We start from the raw sequence: 17,240 nt of genomic DNA, 5'->3' as shown, positions 1-17,240 counted from the left end.
CTCTTACAGTAAAAGAGAAAGAGAGAGAGAGAGAGAGAGAGAGAGAAAGAAAGAAAGAGGGAGGCTAGAGGAGAAGTCTGAATTTACCTAACAACTGGATTTCAAAGTGCCTTTGCTAACTAAATTAAGCAATACCCTCACTTTCAAGAATCTCCTCTTTGCAGGTTCTTGTAGAACATGATTAGGACACATATTCACTTTCCCACGGACAAATCAAATAGAGTTTTCATGTTTCCCATCACAAGGCAAGTTTTCCAGAGCTCGAATTATTCTGAAAGACGYTTTCTGAACTCTGCCCAAATAAATCAATGTCCTTTAATAGGTACTCTCATCAGAAGCGGACACAGCATCCAGTTTGGTTGCATTCTCTCTACAGCAACCATCAATAACATTTAACATGGACACATACATTTGTGTCTCTTTATTAGGCTTTTTAACTGCCTGCCAGCACTACCACTACTGAAAAGGTTTCAGGTGCCAGTTTTAGGAAAAGGTTGATAGCCACCTTCAAATCTCGGGATGTTGTTTTGGAGCTGGTCAAAGAACTGTGATAATATGCAGGGGCTGACCAATATAATCATCCCCTAAACGGTCCCATTCCCCTAAAGCCCCATCTTATTTTCCTCCGAGGTTCAAAGAAATAGTAACCAACAGTACAGAGATKGACAATCATCAGGGAAATTTCTGTTAGGCTTATTTCTGTCGACAAGAAGGTTGATTACAGGAGCGAACCCTTAAGCAGAAGGGAACCTTAAACCACGAGCCATGTCAAGATCTCAGCCAAAGGAAAAAGCCTGGACCCATGGCTAAAGGAAACCACGAACAGTTGCCCCGGAGATGCTCGTCTCCATATACCTCAGTACAGAGAAGGCTGAGGACCGCTGGTGCCATGGAGACATAGAAAGCTATTTAACATGCAGAGACGATCCCTCCAGAGCGGTCTGTGGCTGGCACTCCAACACAAACTTACTGTTGCCAGGTCTAGTGGTGTCTGACCCTCTTGATTCTTCATGGTTGGATCTGCTCCATGCGCTAACAGCAGAGCGCAGAGCTGTGTCCTTCCCTTCTGCGCTGCTTCGTGCAACGGTGTGAAGGCCCATTTATCTGTTGCATTCACGCATGTGTTGTACTTGATCAACAATGCTGCAATATCCACGTGCTGGAAAACACAAGAACACCTTTATCAATGTGTCACTGGTAAAAGGCACATTTTTGGGGGGTGTTAAGAGTGCTTAGAGACCTCTGTAATTTCTCCTTCCTTTCTTTAACCCACTTCTCCGCCTCCTATGTTTCCGTAGTGGTACACTCCTTCAGGTAGCACACTACACTGCAGCTCTGCAGTCATTAAAGATGTATCTGTGCACTACCAGATCTCCCACCAGCACGCACGTGATTGGGATCACGCATAGGCACAGAACTATATTTCTGTTAAATTAGCCAGAGTACACGGCRTGCAGTTTGTGCCAGCTGCAGGAGCAGAGATGATACCTGATCCAGCAAAAAACCTATAGAGTTAACTGCCAAAATATTTGCAGACAGATTTGAACTGGCAACGCAAGCTTATGAGGCTGCAACACTTGTGATACAGTATTAGAAGCTCTAAAGACCAAGGTGTGATACTGCTGAGCCACCACTTAAATGTCTGCACACAGAAGTCTTTCATTGCACTTTCTTTYTCCCAAGACCTTGAACACACGGGAGGCAGCACAAGTTTGGTCTTTCTCCAATAATATTGTATCAGAGAAATGTAATCGATGAAGTTCATTATGAATGCGATAAGGGACAACTGCTTTAACAAAAGTAATGATCTCACAACCCCATCCTTCCATGAACACCCCAKCTTTGAAGTCTTCCAATTTAAAACAAGACAACAGAAAAATGGCACATAACAATTTTACGTGCCACTTTGACCAGTAAAATTACTTGTGCAATACAGCTTACAAATACAAAAGYAAGTAGTAAAAATGAGCAGGTAGGAGCATGAAACGTTGAAATTGTAAGCAGAAGCCCAAAGACTTTTGCCAATGGATTTCATTTTTCCTCTCAGCAGCAATTAAGTGACTCTCAGCAGCTCTAGCGAAAGGGCCCACTCTCTGAATAAACGTGGTTTGGAAAGACCACTGACCTTATTCTTCCCCTCTTCCAAACTTTTAAAGCAATTGCTGTTCCCTTGACTTTTCTGCCACATGACATAAAACCCTACTGAGGGACCTACAGCATGAAGTGCTGGGGGGCAGAACCGGAGGAAATCACTTTTGTGAGGAAAAGGCCGAGCCTGCGAAACCTGTTGGCTACGAACTTCTGAAGCCAGTACTTACCTCTGCTCCGYCTCCCATCACAGAGCTCTGGAGGGGCTGAGGACATCTCAGCAAGAAGTATGGGTCACCACAGGAAAAGCATACAGCAATTCTTAATTAAAAAAGCTGATGGAAGCACCCAACACAGCCTCATTAACTCTTCCTAGAGATGGCAAGGCAACCAAATTAGATAGGCATGATGGTTTTTAGAAGTGATTATCAGTTTGAACTAATCTCTGACATTTCCCTGTGCCAGTGAGGAATGCTTTACCTTGGCATAAAACGCGTGCTTTTTCTTTTCAAGCACAGGAAACAATCTTTGCAGCAGAATCTGCCTATGGACCTAAGGAACGTCCTGGGCATTTATGCTTACGGTAGGCGCTGATGAACAACATGCTTGGTGCTAGGGCCCAATGGCATGAAAGCGCTCTGCACTGCATTTCTAAAGCAGATGCAACCTTCAGCAGGATTTGGAGCTTTTTGCTCTTTAGGACACCGGGAGCCCTGGCTGACACAGGGAATCAATCCAAATGATGTAGGCTGTGTTTCATTGATGTGCGCTCCTTAAGAGAGAGATGAGCATTGCACTTCATATTTCATTTGGATCTCAAAACAAAGCAATCATGTGGATGTGTTAAGATCATCTCTCCTAGATTCYGCTCTTCTTGTGCCAGGGCCACACAGTAACCGACAAAGCATACCATTAGACCATCAAAAACRCTAGTTCTTGAGCTTCCTGTCGTCTACCTGTGATTATAGGCCTTTCTGTTGGGACAAATAGTCTGTGGAGATTCACATTTCATCTCTATTTCCTGGAAACAGAACCTCTGTGTGACTGTGGAAGGCTGGCAGTGATGTCCACATCTTTCTTGCATGCCAATGTTTCCTAACACAGCAATAAATCTAGTGGACACCTTTAACTAGCAGATGCAAGAGACATCAAAGATGCTTCAGAAAACATCTTTGTCTCTTGTACCAATTCCTTCCTTTGCCTTCTTCATGTGKGATTTACAGTTTTGTAACTGTTTTTTCCAACTGCTAACTTGTAAAATTTGCTGACAAYCCCCCCCCCCAAATCAGAGTGTAATAACTAGCAAGGACTAAACACTGTGCAGTGCCTTACAACACAGAGGATCTTTCCTGTACAGCGTCTGAGGACATAGCAATGGAAATAKAAAAGCTGACAAACATGACAAATAACCACTAGCTCTGTTGCAAAACATATATGCGCCCTCCTCCCTGCTGCAAAGAACTGACGCTAAAGACAGAATTGTGGTGACTGCTACAAACAAAATGGAAGGCAATAGTTTCTTAAGTGTGTGAGTACACATGCTATAGAGAAGAYGCAGAAGATGCTGTGCTGTCTTTAATATGACTTGACCATATCTTTAAGGCATGAATTCATATGAAACAGAAAGGAAGACCCTCTGGTTGCCATCCCCACTGCAGTACATCATCCAGACTGCCACTCTTTCTTACATAGCAAGAAGAGCCTAATGGCAGTGCCATTTTACCAGGAACCAACCTAGTGCCTGCTCTGCTGGCCCTCTGCCCTGCTACCCTCGAATGGGTTGCCTTTTCCTTCCCCAGTTCTTGCATCTCAAAAGGTTCCCACTTCCCACTGGGGTGCCAACCACTCGCCCAAGCTTTTGGCACGACCTGCTGAAACCCTCCCTGGTTTCCCTGAAGCTGCTGAAAGCTACTGCTTCCGAAGTCTTGAACTAAGCCATCCAATGGAGATTCATTTCTGGCATCCTCCGAACCTATTTTTGTGTTCCTCGGCTCAAGAACTGCTAATACAACTGCTGTGAAACCATTTACACATGAAAGACAGACCATTTGATAATATTCATTTGGGCATTACTGATAAAACCTTCCAACTGTAAAACCTTGCTCCCAGGGCATTTGCTTTCTGCTTTCAGGCTATATTGCTATCARGCCATTAACTTAGTGCCATGCACATAGACTTTTACTGGGCCTTAAAGCACTGCTGGGAGCTTGTCAAGCACTGTCTCTGTACAATTGCTTGCAATAGATTTCTTCTCACCTCATCCACAATTAAAAGCTGCACGCAAGCAATCTGTCTGGCATCTGCACAGGTGGTGCGCTCACAGATGCTTCCTCCTGTATGTTAATCAGCTAGGAGGACCTGCCTCAYCAGAAAGGGGTTGGATCAGCTGTTGCTGATAGCCCAGTTGCACTAGACAGCTCCTCCAGGACACTCGTACTCCAAATTCAGCCACTTCTGGACAGTTTAGCTTTGTCTGTTTTGGAACCAGATGGTCCCTGCGGCACAGACTGACAGCCTCCTCGTGCTTAACCATAGCTTCCCGCCCCGCAGAGACTAGCAGACCTCTGCTTCCCTGTCAACACCTGCACACAACCCCCAGGAATTGTCCTCCTCCTTCCTCCAAGTCCTCTGGTGACAACTCGAGGTCTTGCCTGTTCTGACAGTYACCCAAAATTTAACATCGTTCAGAACTGTACATCTGCTTGGTTGCACAGAGGCTACGTTCTGGTCATCTTTCCAAACTGCAGCCTATAACCGCTACAGAGTGCCTGAATCTGTGTCCTCCTCAGATCCGTGCTACTGGGGCTGCACGTATTTCAAGCCATCAGAGGCTGAACTTTGCTCACAGCAAGACAGGTGAAATATAAACCGCCTTGGATGCGACTCCTAGAAGGAGTTTGTAGTTTGTTCACTCGCAAGCCTGAGTGCCTGTACCTACCCCATAGGATGCCGCATTGTGAAGGGGGATTAATCCTCCTTTGTCCTGGGCGTTAACATCGGCACCATGCTCGAGAAGGTATTCAGCTACTTCCAAATTGTTGTAGCCAGCTGTAGAAAAGACATAAGAAATCAGGTATCAGGAGAGCTAGACCAAAGGAAAAGCGTTAGGCAGAAAAGCTAAAGCAATTTTTGGACTGAAAAGCTCCTCTTTTCCGAGTAATTGTATTGCCTCCTGAAACACAGCTGCCGTAGTTACAACACACTGTGCAAGACAGTTCTCCGCGAAGCTCTTACTGGGGCAGCCCTGTTTCTTGGTGATTAACATCTGTAACACTGTGATAAAAACACAAGCCTACAAGACCTGRAGAGTCACCCACCTGCAAGATGTAGTGGTGTTGAATTTCTTCCCTGGGTGTCTCGGCAATTGATRTTTTCTTGAGTGCACAGCTTCTGCACTCGTGCCAGGCACCCCTTCTTGGCAGCATCGAGCAAGGCAGCATCTCCCCGCAGCAAGTCCTGGATGTCCGTGTCTCCTTCTTTCACTAAGTCTAGAGGAGTGTTCCCRTCTCGATTCTTTTTTGTAGGATCGGCTCCGTGCTGCAAAGAGCAATGCAGATCGCTACCGTCACGACCACAAGCGTGGCACATCAGCGCGGCGCTATTCTGTGGCGTTAGATGGGGCAGGGAGGATGGCGAGCACTGCCACTGCCCTGCTTGCAGCTGAAGCTGCTTCAGGCACAGGCCTTGCGTATAGCCAGACCATGCCGTCCCAGCAGATGTTAAAGAAAAGTCGGGCACTGCAAACACCTGCTGAGCAGTCCTCCCCCGCTCCTGCAACCTGCCTGCCACCGGCGCTTCCTCCCCGTGCCAGTCTGAGCTAGCGACGCCAGACCCTGGGCTTCCCTAAAAGCCACCCTGCTATCCAAAGGGACTTGTTTCAGAAAGAAAGGCTTTTCCTGCGCTGGGAGAAATACTCATTCCTACACCTTCCACTAGATAACCTTTCGGTTAACAGATATTCTCCAGAACAGACATTTAAGTGAAGAGGTAGTGTCTTCTGAGACCCCTTCAAACACATAGGAGCAAATGAGGTGAAGGGCTCGGTTTAAAGAAAGGCCTTGTAAAAGGAAAGTCTCTCCAAAAAGCCTGTATGTTTTATTTCATTCTTTAAGCAGAACAGGACAAAAAAAGCCCAAGTCAGGAGGAGCCAAGCTCGACGTCCACGGCTCCGCAGAACCGCACAGCAGTGCCAGCTGGCCCGAGAGACGCAACAGGAGAAGTCTTTAGCACATTGCAACGTGAGCATAAACCCTTGGACAGTGCACACCCAGAGCCTTTACAAAACTGTGCCAACTTAAGGGCATGTTTAGCTCTYGCACAGGTGTGATTTTGAAAAGAAAGATTTTGGCACTTCTCTCTGTGGTACATCCATTACTTTGGAGGATCCTTTGAAGCTGAACACAAAAATGGCTATATTCCTGGCGGAATAATCAGACAACTCCAGAGCCCTCCGATGTCTGTAAAATAACATTGTGCTGGAGAAACTGTGAGAGCTAATTCCATGGGAGCTCCTACAGCTTGAGGCAACCTCTGTATTTAGGTGTCACTACCAGGGCCATCACTGAGCCTGCTCCACAGACATCCCTGAATGATACCTTCTGGTTTCCACTGCAGCTGTGTTTCAAACAGATGTGCTACCCCTCTGAATGCTTTTTTGCTAACCAGAGGGACATGAAGTAGGAGAGCTAAAACAGGAGCTAGAATTGGTAAGAATATTGACCAAATTCTAGCACCCTTCTACCATCACAAGGCAGGATATGACCTTACATTAAAAAGTCTCTCAAACTCACTGAAAACATACTGGCACTACCCTCAAGCCTTTTCAAGCTTCTCCCGCTGTTTATAATGAATACTTATTCCACGCTATATTAACCTACATTTCCTCCAGCAGCTTGCTAAATTATACATTAACTTAGCAGTTTTAAATTTCTCAAATACCAGTCACTTTCTAGAAGCCACCTTCAGTTTTTGCTCTGTAACACACCCTCACATAAGTATTTAGAGAGGTTTATTTAACTGCAATGAGAGTTCCAGAAAATGATGAATAGGATGAGGGGTTTTTTGTACTCTTTAGACAAATTCAACTTTTTCTGGTTTGTATGAGTCTTGTGCTACTTGGCTAATATTATCAACTGAGCGTGTTAGACTAAAGTAATACACATCCTGGAAAAAAGTATCCATATTGATGAATCTTTTTATAGTGAACTTACCTTACACAAGGAACCATCTGACGATTCTAAGATGAAAATAAATTCAAAGATACGATAAAGAACTCACTGAATGCAATTAACTTTGATTCTGATCTCAAGCAAAACAGAGCATAAATGCACTTAAAGATACACTGGAGAACTCCAGCTCACGTACTTTCAAAAGCAGCTTGCAGATTTCGTATTTCCCTTTCGCTGCTGCTTCATGCAGAGGAGTGAATTTCCACAGGTCTGCCACGTTGACAGAAGCGCCATGCCTCACCAAGAGCTCAGCCACCTCGTAGTGTCCGTACGAACAGGCGTTGTGCAGGGGTACTAAGCCACTAGTCAAAGAGAAAAAATTAACGGCTCTAGAAAATAAAATCCCAAATGCAATCGTACAAAGTTCCAAGAGAGAAATCACCCATTTCCCCTAGACATTATCCATCTCTTCTGGTCTTTCCGATTTTCACGGCTTTGTTTCCTTGCTGTTAAAGTATCTATGAAATGAACACCATTTTCCTCCTTCAGCTAAATGCTGAACAAGCACCGACTGGTACCACYGCTACAAGCCTGACTTTAATGTTATTAACAACAGCCACAAAGAGCAAGAATCACTGATGTTCTGACTATGGACGTTCGAAGGTAAATTTTGACGAAGGTATATAGCCGCGCAATGGGTCTGAAGTACGGTTATTAGCGAGCACTGCACACCTGATCTCATGGAAAGATGCATAAACATTTTTGTYGGAGAGAGTCTGGAATTTCAGGATYGGAAATGCTTTCCAGTGCCCTACCTTGGACCAACATATCAGAGTGAAAGATCAAACACCAYCACACTATTCTACATGATCTCTTGGCAAACAATGCAAAAACCTGTAAATGCTGTTATCATAATGAACYGAGTAACTAACTAACTTAATAAAAGCCAGCAAAGAGGATTAGAAAAACGATCAGGGAGAATCCTGGTATTTTACCTCACACTATTCAAGCTAATTTTAGATCACCTGAAATATCTGAAAGGCTGCTTTTAAGCATAACAAAGTCTCTGCAATGGACAGAAAGGGGAAGAAAAGAGGCATGAATTACAGTGCCAGATATGTATTCAATAATGGCTTTGCCAGAAAACTAAACATTACTTAACGGTGCATTAAGTCTCCCTACAGCAAATGTCAGAAACGATACAGAACACAAGAGAAAAAATATGATGGTTACTGAAATCCAAAGCAAAACAAATAGAGCGGGTAGAAATATCACACTAATAGAAAACTATGGAGCATATCATGGAATGAAAATTTACCCTTTATCTTTGGCGTGCACATCAGCCCCATGGTGCAACAGATACTCCACCACTGACACGCGGTTATATCCTGCGGCAAAGTGCAGCGGCGTTGAATGACGGCCTTCCAAATCTCTGCAGTTCACATTCTGAGGGCTACAAAGTTGCTGGGAAGACAAAAGAAACAACAAAATCTAGTACAGAACTAAAAAACCCCAAGCCCCAAAACCATCCCTCCCCAACACAAAATTTGATCCATCAATCAAATGTTATAGTTCTAGTTTTATAGTTCTATTATTATTATGCACCAATTTTTAGAAGTTAGCTTTCAGGTAATTTCTTTCCAGATAGGTGAGGTTAAAAATATAGCTTCTCTAAATTTACAGCTGAAACTGCTTCTATAACAAACAAGATTTAAATGGTGAAAGCAGTAAGAAGACGTCTCTAACATATTTAGAAGGCTGAACCTCTAAAACATCAAGCACCAGGTCCAAACCCATGTAAGTCTCTCTGGACAAACTCCATTTACAGCTTAACTGCTGCCTGCAGAAATCTAGAAGTATTGAGCAGGCAGTGAAGGAGACTATACAGATTTTCTGAAGCACAAAACTGTTGCTGCTTGAATGTCAGTGTAGACCAGGCTGAGGTTCGAGGTGACAATTTGTGCAAGATGGTGCATCTGCAAGCTATTTTGCCCACAGACCAAGTATGGAAGATAAGACCAATGCTACCYGTGATGCTGGGACTCCGTGGCCTGACCTTTCAATTTCAGATTAAGGATGATTTAAAATGTGAAGTCTGTTACCTGTTGGGCTTTTGTTTGCTTGCTTTCTGATCAAATAATGAACCTGAGGCCTCTTTCTACTAAACCGCGACTCTGAGGCTCACAGAGTCCTCTTCAGAGAATTATGGCTGCATCCGAATCCTTCAGAGACCTGGCTGGCTGTGTGAAGCACTGGGAGAACGAACACCCACCAACTCGGAGGAGCACCTCAGCACGTCCTCTCAACACATCCTTTCCAGACAGAATGAAGACAGCGGCCTTCCCATTTTCTAAGGTTTTCCCAGCCACTGGGCATTACTTCCATGACGCTTGTAGCAGAAACAGTCTTGCACAGCAATACAAAGTGGAAAATGAATACGAGTTGCCCAAACCTACCTTCACAGTTTCCAAGTCTCCAGCTTTGGATGCTTCTAACAACCGATAATCCACATCAGATGTGCGTACAGGTGTACTTTCTACATAAGGAAAAAGATGAGTTTTTTTTTTTTAAAGGATTATTTAGTTATAGTAACTTGTGCTCAATATATTTTCCAAATTGGAGGGGGGGAAAAAAAAAGTGTCAGCATTTGCAGAAACGCTAAGTTGTGATGTGCAAGTATCTTACTGCCTAAAAGGCTGAATAAGGAGCCTTCGTTTCAGTGTAAGCCTGAAAGATTTAGGCTCTAGTGCTGGTATCATTCTGCCCAACGGAATATCAGTGCTTTGCTTATTCCACATACGGTAAAAACGAGATTTCCACTTCCAGGAAATCTTTGTGCTCCCTGGGACAGATTCAAAGTTTTCCAAAGTTCAAAAGTGCCTTCTCACCCATTTTGGCAAACTTTGCATGAGGCCCTGGTTGCGTACCCAGAGTTAAATGTGCTGACTTTGGCTGCTGAAATTACAGTCTTAGAGCTCTGTGCTTGTGATATATCTCATACTACAAAGCAGTGACAAGGGGATGGGATTCTCCAGACGGGCTCGGGCCACCAGTCGTCCTGGGCACATTGTGACCACCCACCTGYGACACCTTCCTGATGCAACACATGTGCACTGCAGTTGATAGCACCAAGACATCTGCTTAATGAATTCTTTGGCGAAAGCAGGTCTAATAACCTAATAACCAGCTACTTACGCTTTAAGAGAAGCAAAACAGGCAGCATTTTCTAAGAAGCATTGGAAAATAACTAACAAGCTCCCTTGATGAGCTTCCTTACRGCACACAGCCATACTGCACAGTTGTGCCCAAATCACAGTATCGGCTTTGAGTAAAAGTCCTATCTACTGGCCCTGATGTCATCAGAAAGCTGCCTGCACGGTTGTGATCTCAGCTCTGCTGTCAAGGGCGAGGGGAAAAAAAGCCAATACTATGTGGAAAATATTACAAGCTACAAGCACGAGCCTGGCTCAAGATCCGGGTAGCCGTTATTACATCAAAGTAASTCCAACGTTAAGAAAGCATTTCTTTAAATCAATCTTCTGAAAACGAAGCACGCAGTGTTATTTTGTATATAATTTCAGCATTCACTTGATAGCTTTGGCGTACACAGAAAATAATACAGTGTCAATAGCCCTACGCTACCGATACCACGCACTTCTAACATGCATCTTCTCAGCTTTTGGATCTTTCAGTCTCAAACAGCTTCATGGATGTAAGAGAAAGGCAATTCAATTAAAAACAGTACAGTACGATGTCTGAAATTAGTTTTCACAGAAAAATCAATGAAAATGAATTTTTAACTCAAAATCGAACGTGTGTTTTCAGAATAAAGCTTTTTTCTTTTCCGAAATCAAATTCCTATTCCTTTCACAGCAGGGGATATGTTTATTTTTTCCTGATTTCCCTCTTAACATTCTTCTCTCTCAGTACACATATATACAATCACACGCATACTTTAAACAGGTATTGCTATCCTCGCTACCCAGCTACAGGTGTCCCGGGAGGGGATACACTTTAAAAAGGCCCTTCCCTGTGGCGCTGTAAAATGCCTCTTTTTTGTCTGCTTTAAGGCAAAGCTATTTAAAACACTGAGGGAAATGAAGCTTCTATCTACCCTCTGGTTTTCTCAGGAATCTGGATATCCATCTTCCTTGGACTACATGCAAATCCCACTGGAAGGTAAATTACTCCATGCTGCCGTTAATAGTATCTACTGACGCAATTCCTCTCCCTGCTTGCAAACACTCAACAGATGAATGGATAAGAAAGATGCAAGTGCTCAAGCACTTACATGAAAAATAGCGGTGCCCTCTTCAAATATCTGTTTTTTGTGTTTTTTTTTTTTAAATACAAGAAAMAAAATACATTGTTTGCTAAGCAGTATCCAGAGAACTTCTACAATAAAATCGCTCTCCACTGGACAAGCAAAGCATTTGAAGCGGAAGCGCAAACGGTTTAGTAATTATCAATATTTTTCAGCTTGTGCTCTCAAACTCTGATCAGCACCAATATATATATATTTTTTAACAAATATGCTTCCAACAGGCCTAGCAGTTTAAACATCATTTAAATGATGCGAGTTTGTTTTTATATCTCATGCAAGCACCTTCATCTCACAGGACTAACAGTTCCCGCTCTGCGAAGCACCGCAGATGCTCTGCTTGGGACTACTGAAGTCGGGAGTACCTACAGGGCAGCTGATGAGAGAAAAAGGTTCCTCCCATGCTCAGCATTACTCTACTCTCCCTGGAACCGGCTACAAAAATAAATCCATCTGCCTTCCTTCTATTTCCCTACGGAGCAGCACGCTACACATCCAGAAGATGCTTATTTTCTTCCTGATTTTTATATGAATCACTGAAGTGAGCAGGTTTTTTTAATAAAAGTAACAGATAGAACAAACAGTAAATGTGTGCACATGGTGGCAGAAGGGAGGGATGAGAAAAACGACAGCAAGTCTCTCGCACCGAATACGAAGCAAGATCCACAGCTGGGGAAGGAAGGGGGCTGCTGATGTCCAGGTACACAAGCCCTTATTTTTACCCACCACTGAGAATCTGCTGCACTGCTTCGTTTCCCATCTGCGCCGCTGTGAAGCCTTGCAARGAGATGATGGAGGGATCCGAGCCGTAATTCAGCAGGAGCCGGCAGGTTTGCARGTGACCTGCTAAAGCAGCCCTGTGCAACGCTGTTTGACCAAGGGTGTCCAGTGCATTCATCTGGAAAAAAAGTAAAAAAAAATAAAATAAAAAATCAGCAGCAATATAAAACAAAACAGCCTTATAACTGAAAGCCTCCACCTCTCCCTGCTCTTAATAGGAAGGAAGCGCAGTAAAGAGAATTTGCCAGCATACTAATTTATCTCCAATCCCTCTGCATTGTCACTAAACAAAACCAAATGCCAACGTATGTAGACAGTCCAGCGTATAGATAATTCACAGCACATGTTTTCCTATCTTTCAATAAAGCAGGTTATTCATCTGCATGGCTAACACCACAGGATCACCAAAACCGTACTTTAAAACGGCGTTCAATCCTTTGACAAATTTGATGAAGATGAACCTTGTRCAAGAAAAGCAAAACTCTCACAGAAGAAGAGTGAGAGGTAAATAATTAACCAAACCATCCAGAGATCTTTCAGCTTCATGGAAATTACCATCTGTCATCCTCAGAAGAGAAATTAGCTCAACATTACTCACCACCAGGAATTAAAGCGAAACAAAGGTGTCAGATGAAGAATTCGATGAAGTAGGAAAAAAAAGAAAAAAAAAAGAGGCTGGATACAAACAGCCCATTTTCCTCCTCCTTTTTTTGATCTTTTAAAGGCAGCTAAGTGTAACTGGATATAGTTCTACCCAACTGAAGACTGCATAAACAAGCAAAACAGAATAAGATCATGAAAAGGTATTGCTTTTAAAGAGTACAATGGAAACCTATGCCTGTAAAGATTTAATAGAAGAATCTGAAAAACTGGAAGCATCGCCATGGTTTCATATCACAGAAAGGAAGAGAATAATAAAGAGCTTTAAAAAAAAAATCACAAAAATAACTTTTCAAGACGATACACTCTAGCTAGCAGCTATTCACGACAAATTTAAATGCAGATGCCCAACAGCTTTTTTTTTTTAATCACTATGAAATACTGGACCGCTCTGTATTCTCTGAAAGTTACTCAGAAGCCGTTATCTGCGTGCAAGCCTGCGAATGGCAGGTTGTGAGCTGCATGCATAACAGACTCTGCTGCTGCAGAAAAACAACTTCCCACCTAAACTGCAGCCTGCAAATCTCGCCACATTTCCATGAGAGCTAACTGAAAAACCGTTTTAGTTAGGATGCATATTCTGGAACTAAATGAAGATTGATTATGGGGATAACTATGCAGAAAATACCTCTTATCGGACAGGGTAGCGAGATATCTGCTTCGCAGCAATATCAAGACATAGGTAAGAACAAAGAGCTGCCAGAAAGTCAAGTGGAGCGCAATTAGATAGTGCCAGAAATTGTTCCATGTCCCAGAGCAGTCCTATGTGCTGGTAAAGCAGGAATTTCTCAGATCACAAACCTCTCCTGCGGACAGATGTACGGGAAGGGCAGTTCTGCRTCCTTCTAATTGTGCTCAGGTCACGCCAATCTAACGGGATTTCCCTAAGAGTTTTGCTTTGTTTTAAATAAAGGCTTAGTCCTATCATAAATATTAACTAGAGGCTGGATTTCCCMAAAGCCCATCACTTTATTCAGAGGACGATCATCTGTTCCAGGACACCGGATACCTTTCGCCACTGATAAGGGCACAGAGACCAGCAGAAGCTTGAGGCTAGGCAGGGCTAGTGACAGCAAAGGCAGACTGAACTGACGCTCGAGGATACTGGAAGTAGGTGATTGCACTCCCTTAGCCCAAGAACGAGAATCATCATTAAGGCTTTCTGCATCGCTGAATTCCTGCGCTAAACAGAAATCATTGAAGAYGGCAGCAAAGCATTCACACTGCACAACTCAGTGCCGACCGGGCACCTGGAAAAAATGTTAATATTCACTTGAAAGGAATACTGGCAAAGTCATCAGATYCCCCGTATCACGTGTCTCGCACAGGTCTCCTTTCACCTCCAAACGATCATCCTTGCCAGCAACCAATTCTCGGGGCAGAACAGCTCCAGTCCTTTGAAGGAACGCCTGCTCACGTACGGGACAAAGAGGGCTCCAGATGTTAGAGAGGGACAGATGTGCCAAASAAAGCTGTTCTTTCCCCCAGGAGCAGAATTAGGCTTTGGAGGGCACTTCCACAGGGACCGTGTTCATGTTGAAGCAGATCCGCTATCACGAGTCCTGCAGCGCTTCCCTAAAACAAGCCTGAGAAGGTATTGCACTAAGGCTGGAGGCCACAAGATTTATTGCCAAGTAAAAATCAATGTGGGTGTTTAAAACAATTTGAGAAGCACGATATGCTGAAAGAAATCTGTTATTCCAGAAAAAGAAGACATATTGAGATTAAACTCTCAGAAAGTCAGACCTGGCAAGACATACTGAGCAGCTGTTAACCCAGACAGATGAGGCCTAAAAATGTGCGCCCTTTAAAAAGTTGAAATTTAAACTCTGTTGCTGAAAATGTAAAAAATCCAAGCCATGCTGCATTATTTGTGTGTGGAGAAGCCCGATCATTCTGGCTGCCCTAATCAAGTAAGTGGGACTCATTCGACTGGATCCCCTTTCTGAGCAGTGTGAAATTAGAAGGCCACAGCTCTGAATCACTTTGTAGGCAAATCTTCTGCAAGGTGTTAAAAACAACAGATCTGACAGCTTTTATTCCACAGCACTCAGTCCCCGGATCCGATTTCTTCACCTTTTCCTGTGAAAACAGCCACTCAAAGCACGACATAAAAGCAGAATGTGGCTGTCAGATGAAAATTGGTTTTAAGTAAGGCTTTCCTTTGGAATTTAGCAATATTTCCCACTGCAGGATTCCTTCCACTATTCCCTTTCATCCCTTTCATTTCCTTTTCCCCATCACGGATATACGCAGGAGAGCATCAAAATGGTCGTACGTTATCAGGCACCGAAGGGATTCTTCCTCCCCGCACGGCTGCTGTCTCCGAGCAGCGCACAGAGCTACAGCAGTATTCCCGTGTATCGCCAGGCACTCGCGGCAGCTCAACAGCTGGGACCTGCTCAGGGAACCTTTTGGCAAGACATCGTAAGCATATCGGCTTTCCGTCGGTGTCAAATGCCGGAAATATCCTCCTACCCCCCCTTGACACTACAGCAGCACAAAATGCAACCGCTTCCAAGCACCCCAACGTTCTCCGGGAAAAGACCGTTCTAAAAAACGCACACCCTCGAAATCGCGCGTGAAGCGCGTGCTTTGCCAACAGTTCCAGCATCACAGCAGCCCTCCTTGCGACAGAAGCGCTCTAGCTGCTCTCCTGCTGCATTTATTTTTGAAGACAACTTGCAATCTGTTTCGTGTCTTTGCGCATCGCTAACAATAAATGGGAGAGGAGTGAAAAGGCGTCAGTGGCAATTTCAAGCTAAGTCAGGAAAAAAAACTGGTCTAGTTTGACACTGAAAGCTCCTAAATATTCCAGTCATACATTCCACAGTTTCCTCTTTGCATGAAAGCCAAAGATTAATGTCACCAAGTTTGGATGTCTAAGCAGCAAGAAAAATTGAATCATGTAATCGTTAAGGAACACAGCGTTCTTCAGAGTGTAAAATCTGATGCATCTCTGAAAGGAAACTTACTTTTTCAATGCTTACCCTTTCCTGAGAAAAATCATACCTTTATCTGAAAAGTGAGAAGCAAACGTATTGCACGTCAAGATTATCGAAGAGCATTCAAGTCTTTGCTGTGGAGGTCTAGATAGATGGTGACTATTTGCAGAGCCATGATCATGACAGGTTGGCGACATGCAACTCTGATGCCCAGAAATAACYGCATTATGCAAAGGTCCAGAAAGCAAGATCCTTCCAGCACAGCAAAATGARCAGGGACACTATCCGTCAGGCAAACGTGACTTTAAAGAGGCACATTTCTTCTCTTGCAGAAGAACAGTTTCAACGTTATCCTATGGAAACCTAACATAACTAACCAAATAGCATCCACAACATCTCTAGTCTTGACCAAGATGCTAACAAACTTTCATGTTTGCAGCTCTTTCTTTCTGTCATTCCAATCCAGAAAGGACTTTAATCCCCTTCTTCTACACTACTAGAAAGCTGAATGTCTTTCGGAAGATACTAAATATCCTGTGTATCTGTAAATTCAACTAAGAGGCTAGTTATAAAATACATCCAACTTTCTAGCAACACAACAAAACAGTATGAAAACCACTTTTTCACTAGTTCACTACCTTTAAATGATTTTTTTTTAAATCATCTTTTTAAACTATTTTTAACTTTTTTTTAACACCATCTTCAAAGACACAATTGTAGCACTAGAAGATCTGCTTATGGGTCTAGTAAAAAAAAAAAGCAATAGCTGATGGTTGAGGATTCTTTACAGATTCTCTCCTTTTAATTTTCATAAGGTATTTTGAGGATATTCAACATCAAATAAGCAGTGCTGTGAAATGCTGCTTCACACCATGGTTCAGGCAAACAAGCAGCAAATAGGAACGGCTTTTAAAACCAGACGTTTATGTTTTGACTAACATTCTTGAAGAAAATTCTGCCCCATCCATTTGCCACCAAAAACATACTTCTGACTGATTTTTCTCTCAAGTTTTCTTACCTGTGCTTTAGATGTATAGTTGACAGTCAACTCCTGCAAACTCAACTAGTGAGCTACTGAAAGGACCTTCACTGACCATGGGATGCAGATGGCTTAGATGCACCATACTGATGTGCAAGCAATGTGCACCAAGGATGCATTTACAGTGCAAATTAGAAATTTAGTCCATGTCCTCAGTAAGGTCCAGCAAGAGGTATCAAAATATGTGATTCATGGGTATAAGCTGACTCTTGGCAATACTAGTGTTCTTAAAAGTGTTC

General features: G+C 43.3%; 1 protein-coding gene across 3 annotated transcripts in view; it reads right to left on the bottom strand.

Annotated features, from left to right (window-relative positions):
• TNKS (tankyrase) overlaps nt 1-17,240 on the bottom strand; it is a 135,545-nt gene that overhangs the window by 13,795 nt on the left and 104,510 nt on the right. For all 3 annotated transcript variants that reach the window (XM_026082107.1, XM_026082109.1, XM_026082108.1), the window contains exons 10-16: nt 12,304-12,475; nt 9,713-9,792; nt 8,575-8,720; nt 7,453-7,618; nt 5,406-5,625; nt 5,027-5,136; nt 971-1,159 (exon numbers count right to left, since the gene is read on the bottom strand). In XM_026082107.1, coding sequence (XP_025937892.1) covers nt 971-1,159; nt 5,027-5,136; nt 5,406-5,625; nt 7,453-7,618; nt 8,575-8,720; nt 9,713-9,792; nt 12,304-12,475 — 1,083 coding nt within the window. The remainder of the gene's footprint in view (nt 1-970; nt 1,160-5,026; nt 5,137-5,405; nt 5,626-7,452; nt 7,619-8,574; nt 8,721-9,712; nt 9,793-12,303; nt 12,476-17,240) is intronic.

Source organism: Apteryx rowi, unplaced genomic scaffold, assembly GCF_003343035.1.
Source record: "Apteryx rowi isolate R43461 unplaced genomic scaffold, aptRow1 scaffold_567, whole genome shotgun sequence".
Classification (NCBI taxonomy): domain Eukaryota; kingdom Metazoa; phylum Chordata; class Aves; order Apterygiformes; family Apterygidae; genus Apteryx; species Apteryx rowi.
The sequence above is the reverse complement of the archived record's forward strand: the minus strand, read 5'-3'. Positions and strand labels throughout refer to the sequence as shown.